The 6,476-nt window shown below is 47.6% G+C and overlaps 1 protein-coding gene across 1 annotated transcript in view; it reads right to left on the bottom strand.

The window, feature by feature from the left end:
• Positions 1–778, bottom strand: part of JAZF1 (JAZF zinc finger 1) — a 188,462-nt gene extending 187,684 nt beyond the window's left edge. The window contains exon 1 of the mRNA XM_039713337.1: positions 537–778. Coding sequence (XP_039569271.1) covers positions 537–651 — 115 coding nt within the window. The 5' untranslated portion in view covers positions 652–778. The remainder of the gene's footprint in view (positions 1–536) is intronic.
• Between the last annotated feature and the right edge of the window lie 5,698 nt (positions 779–6,476).

The raw sequence follows: 6,476 nt of genomic DNA, 5'->3' as shown, positions 1-6,476 counted from the left end.
CGCCGGTCCCGCCGCCGGGCGCTCCCTCCACGCCCACCGCGCCGCCGGCCCTGGGCTCCTGCACGCCGGTGCCCCCGCCGAGAGGCTCCTCCCGCGCTGCGGCGGCCGGAGCGCGACCCGTGCTCCCCGCCACACCTAGCAACAGCGCTGACAGGACGCAGTGGCGGCGGCGGGAGGAGGAGGAGGAGGAGGAAGCGGAATGGCTGCCGCGGCGGCGGCTCCCTCCCTCCCCGGAGCCCTGACAGCCAGCGCCGGGGCGGAAGCAGCAGGCGGCGTGCTGTGCCCGTCCTCCTCCCTCCTCCTCCACCGCCGCCTCCTCCTCCGGGCTCCTGCGCTCCCTCCTGCCAATGCAAACTAACTCCCCCTCGCCAGGGCCGGCGGGCTGCACGCCTCCCCCGCACCCACCCATGCCGCCGCGCCGCACGCCGCCGCCTCCCCGAGGAGCGCTCCACGTCGCCCCGCCGCCGCCGCACACGCGGCCCCCGCGCACCCCGCCCGCCCTGCCCTGCCCCAGCCGCGGCCCCGCGGGCACTCACCGATGTGGTTGTCCTCGATGTGCTCGATGAGCTCTGCCAGGGTTGGGAAGTGGAGCCCGCAGCCCCCGAACCTGCAGGCGTTGGAGAAGAAGGAGGCGGCGGCGATGCCTGTCATGGTGTTACATCGAGATCCCCCTGCGGTGCCTGCTCTGCCAGGGCCGGCGGCGGCAGGGCGGGGAGAGGCGGGGGCAGGGGGGGAACGGGACGGAGAGAGAGAGATGGGGAGCGAGAGAGAGGGTGGGGGTGGGGAGGAGGAGGAGGTGGCGGCGGCGGCAGCGGCAGCAGCAGCAGCGTCGGGGGCGGCGGAGGGGAGGGACGGGCTGGGGGGGCGGCGGCGGGAGGAGCAGGGCACCCGCGCCGCCCTCCGCCGCCGGGGGACACCGCGCCGCCTCGTCCGGCCCCGCGCCGGGCTGCGGGGAGCGGCCAGAACTTTCCCCCTCAGCCTCTCGGAGGCAGCGGCGGGGCTGGGGTCTGCTCCTGTGGCCGGCGGGGCGAGGGGAGATGCTCCGGGGTAGTTGCTGGGGCTGGGAAGGTGGCGCCCGCCCTGGAGGGCTCACCCCGCCGCCGGGAGTTGGCTCCCAACGCGGCCGTCACCTCCACCCTGCGGGGCGGGGAGCAAGCAGCCCTCGCCGAGGTCGCTAAACTGATGGGCGGTCGCTCCTTCCCCAAGGGGGGCCGAGGCCGCCGAACGCAACCTTCACCTGCTCGGCTACGAGCCGCAGGCCCCGGGCACCTGCTCGAGGTAGCGCGGTTCCCCCGGTGCGGGTGGGCTCCGGTCCCCCTGCCCCCGGAGCTGCCGGGCACGGACCCCCGTGCCGGATCCTTCCCGTCTTCGCTCCCCGCTGAGGCGGGTCAGGGGTGTGAGACTGCGGCCCTGGGGAGAGAAGTTAGACAGGAGTCGCGCACACATCGCTCCCAAATCCTATTTTGACTTTGTCTCCAGAAAGCTATTCAGCAGAGAGGCTGACTGATTAATTGATTTTAATGAAGGTCTCCCTAGGCTCAAATTCGCAGACAGCTTTATTTAAAATTAAAAGAAAAAAAAAAAACAGATCACTTGTCAGGAAGGCTCTCCTTCACCCCTCCCCCTCTTCTTCTGTTTTATATTACCCTTTTTTCTATAATTACAAGATTGTACAACATTGTTAATAGTTTTGAGCAAAAGTGGGGCTAAAAAAAGCCTCAGAATCTGCATGAGACTCTTAATTGTGTGGACACAAGTGGTTCCACTGATCCTGCTGACAGATTACAGTCCCAAGCTGTTATTTCTGTAAAATCAAGTGTGTACACAAGAATAAGCCTAGCCCTTGCATATCTTGTTACCTGTATTGCAGGTAAGGATGTTCCCAGCGTTGCTGTGGGAGCCAAAGAACAGCAAATCCTAAAAATGCAGTAAAATGGGTAGTGTATGAAAAAATGAGTTTGCCTATTTCCTTATAGGACAAAAACTCTTGGAGCTAGTTCCTGGTATCCTATATGTAAGAGAACCCATCATTTGTGTTGAGAAAACAAGCTTTAGCTTGCAGTTTATTTTAGTCATTTTCTTACGTGTTCACTTTAATATTTTTCTGATGTTTTGCCCTCATCCACTTGTATTTTTCTGGATGTATAAACCCACTCATTTTAGTTTACATCAAAGCAAACAAAGCAAAGACAAAGCCTTTCCAGAAAAATACCACGTGGAGAAAAGCCTTCTCTTACTTCAACACTCCACCCAAGCTGGAGTTTGTAAATTGAGTTTTCATAGCCATGAGATGCTGAAACATAGAACTATTACACTTTAGAAAGAATAGTAGCATGGACACATGATAGTCCACAGTATGTTTTCAAGGTTCACTGTGGTCAGTATATAGTTTAGAAGGTTGGAAAACTGCTGCTTTGAGTAATTTCATGGAAAAGAATAATTCTTTTGAATAATACAGAGGCACATCTGTCATTTGGTCCACCTGTTTCAAGCCTAGCTACTTCACATTTTATTAATTTCTCCACTGTCTTTCTGGTGTACACTTAGTTTGCTCACTGTGAGTTGACTCAGTGAAGGAGGAGTTGTTCCTGTCTAGGATGATCATTCTGGAAACTCATGCCACACAAGCTGCTGTCATGAATAATACCACAAAGTCAGGTTTGTGGAAGTGCCCTTGTAACCAAGACATAAACAAACAAGCAGTGAGTGTGGAAGAGGAGTGAAAAGGGAAGATAAGCATCTTCCCCAATAAATTGCAGGTTTAGAGGCTAATTGTGGAATGAAACACCTAGGCCTTTAAAATGTATGAGTAAACGTTGTCTTGGTGTCATTTACCAGCATAATTCAAATAGAAATTTTCTAAGGCAGTAAATCAAGATTAATCAGAATGAGTATTAAATGTAAGAATTTCATGTGGCTAATCTATCAAGGCCAACAGATATGTGATTTAGTCCGTTATGAAACAAAACTGTGATGGATATTCTGTTGTTATCAAAAACTTTTAATAGCTATTAACAAAGGCACTGGTCACCTACAAGGAAATCAAAGTATGTTTGCAGCTGACAAGTAATAAACACTATGGTTTACCACCTGCTAGTAACATACAATGTAATGATTGCTTTCTGATGTGTGAACTTGTCCAGTTAGCTGCAGGTCTCTTTTCATTAATTGTTTGCTAAACTCTCAGGATTTTTGTGATGCTTTAAAGTAGAGAGAGAGCTTAACTCTTGCAGCAGCCAAGAAGAGCTGGAAAGCCAGGAGTTACTGGTGCCCCATAGGGATTCAATTCATTATCTTTTGATGAAATTACTCCTATTCCATAGGGCCTGGTTTTACACATATTCAACTTTGATGGCTTCAGTAGAAGTTAGAATAGTTAAACCACTTCATATGTTGTTTCCTATGATTTAAAAACTTGGAACACACTCCTTGTTTTTCCATAGAGGTGGAAGGGATTTCTCCCCTACACAGTAAAGGAGTTTCTGCCCCTGGTTTTGATGTCCAGGCTCATAACAGACAGGGATGAACAGACACAGTGAAGACTGCCCCCAAAATTAACTGTTTCCATCCCTAACTCACTATTGTTATCATGTTACCATCTGTGTATTACAGACAAAATACATGATGTCCTGATAATAAGTGGTGCCTTTACAAAGAACACCCACTCTTCCTCATGTATTGTTGGTTTTTTTTCTCTAATATCTGGGAGGTGGAGTAATTTTGCCAAACTTCTTATCAGTGGTTTATCTGATCCAGTATGTTTTGAAGTTCTTTATTATGAATGATCACAGTGTGAAGAGTGTTGTTCATCGTGGGTCAGTGTTGGGACTGGCACCGTCTGACATCTTTGTTGGCAACAAGGGCAGTGGGATTGAGGGCACCTTCAGCAAGTTTGCCAACAATACACTGGAGGGAAAGTTCACCAGCTAGAGGGACCTTGACAGGCTTGAGAGATGGGCCTGTGCATTCCTGAGGGAGTTCAGCAAGGCCAAGTGCAAGGTTCTGCATATGGATCAGGGGGATGCCAGGCACAGATACAGTCTAGGCAGAGATTGGATTGCAAACAGTCCTGCAGAGAAGGACTTGAGAGTGCTGGTGGATGAGAAGTCTGACATGACCTTCCAATGTGCACTTTATCCCAGAAAGCCAAACGTGTCTTGGGCTGCATCCTGTGTGGAATCCCCACGGGTTGATTCTCCCTCTCTACTCTGCTCTCCTGGGTCCTTGCCTGGCAGACTGCATCCAGCTCTGGAATCCCCAAGATAAGAATTATATGGGCTTGTTGGGACAAGTGCAGAAGGCCACAAAGATGGTTAGAGGGCTGGAGCACCTCTCCTATGAAGTTAAGCTGGAAGTTGGGGCAGTGCAGCCTGGAGAAAGAGAAGGCTTTAGGCTCACCTTTCAGTGCCTAAAAGGGGCCTATAAGAAGGTTGGAGAGGGGTTTTGGACAAGGGCATGCAGTAATAGAACAAGGGGTGGTGGCTTTGAACTGAAGAAGGTAGGTTTAGTTTAGGTCTTAGAAAGGAATTCTTTACTTAGTGGTGAGACATTGGCACAGGTTGGAGCATCCCAGGGAAGTTGTTGGGATGCCCCATCTCTGGAAGTGTCCAAGATCATGTTGGATGGGGCTTTGAGCAACCGGGTCTAGTGGAAGATGTCCTTGCCCATTTCAGAGAGAGATCTTTAGGTTCCCTTCCAACCCATACCATTCTATGATCACATGGACATTTTCTTATTCAGGCTTTGTTAGGATAGAGAACTGGTGTATCCATATGACAAACTGCCAAAGTGCTCAGAAGCTGCCCTGTCATTTTGTTCTGTGGGAGAAATAAATGGAAATTAGGCCCAAGTAATCTGTCAAGCCAGAGCTAATTGCTGGATACATCCATTTCAGAGGTGTTAATAGCTACTGAAAAGGATACTTCATATAAAAGGAGCTGAGAAAAAGCTCAAACATCTGGTAGGATCCTTTTTTATTTGTTTTTGAAGAAGTTACTTTGAAGACCCCCTAAGACCCTTAGTTTAACAATCATTCCATCTTGGGCAGACTCCTGGGCACAACTGAGAGCAGGACTGCATGTGAGAAGGGTGTGCTGCTACTCAGACCTCCTGCACAAGGCTGAGGGCTGATGACCTGAGTAGATTTCTAGATCATCTAGTTACCTGCTCTAAAATGTGTGCATTAGGGCTGCATCTTTTCTTCACTAACTTACTATCTTTGTGCCTCACTTTATTTTATAGAGTAGGGAACATATAGAATTTTAATTCAGTTCTATCTTAAACTGATGTTTTATCATCTTGGACCCCTTATCTCCTTAAATAGTCTGGCTCTTAGACCCTTTTCAATGCCTTTTGTCTGCTGCTCTTTCTAATAAACAATTTTAACTAATAACTTAGCAGCTAGATCGTGGTAATCCACTGCTTTGACTGCTGGGCCTTTTCTGTGGGTAGGTTACTACCAGCCACTCATACTGTTCTGGATTCCCAAAAGCCAATTTTTCTGTCCTAATGCTTTCTGAAAGCTAGAGGTCTGAATCTGAAAATCTTAGTGGTTGTTACACTTGGTGCTTTGAGGGTGATAAGATTTTTATTGAAGACATCAGCCCCCATTCAAATAGTAAGGAAAAAGCCAATACTTTCTTCTGAGTCTCATTTAAAGCATAGTTTAAGTACTTGTTTTCTGCTGTATTTATATTAGTTGACAACACAAATCACAAATATTTCTTTCAATTAGTCTTTTAAAACTACAAGTTCTGACTCTTACACTGCCAAAGTCATACTTGAAAATATTTACTTAAAGAAAAAAATAAACCAAGGGTAATAGCATATTGCAAGGAAATGATTGGCCTCACCTTCCCTTAAATAATTACTGATTCATTCTTCAATAACATTTTTAATCATTTTGTTTCTGTTTGCCTCTGCATACTGGCCATTATCAGAAATGTCACACATTTTGTGAAGATTTCATAACAAAGACATATCACTGCTGCAAAATAATTACACAAGTAAACCATATTTTCACTGCTGCAAAATAATTACACAAGTAAACCATATTTATGCAGTTTGTGTCACGAGAATCCTATTTTTAATTTATACTGCTGAATTAGTTTTCTCTTGGCAGTGTACTGTATAGCTTCAGGGTGCAATGGAAATACAAAATGTTAAGCTGGGAAAACACTGTATTCCCCACTAGTTCCAGATGCCCCAAAACAATAGATAGAATTCCTGCTAGTTTAACTTTTTGAGAGACTTCACATTTTCAGAGGACAAAGCTTCATATACATAGGAGATCAAACTGCCTCTGTATTTCCAGTTACCTGTAGCCTATAAAAAAGAAAATTTTCCTGTTATGGCTACTTCAGAAAATTTGAAGCTAACATGATGTTATAGCATAAATTGCTATTACAGTGTTAGTCTGCCCTGGAATTATAAAATGCCAGCTATTTCAATAGTCTCTTGTAAGAACCCACAGTTAC

The sequence above is a fragment of the Passer montanus genome, unplaced genomic scaffold, assembly GCF_014805655.1.
Source record: "Passer montanus isolate IOZ18808 unplaced genomic scaffold, ASM1480565v1 scaffold10, whole genome shotgun sequence".
In the NCBI taxonomy this organism is placed as follows: domain Eukaryota; kingdom Metazoa; phylum Chordata; class Aves; order Passeriformes; family Passeridae; genus Passer; species Passer montanus.
This window is presented reverse-complemented; position numbering and strand designations above follow the sequence as displayed.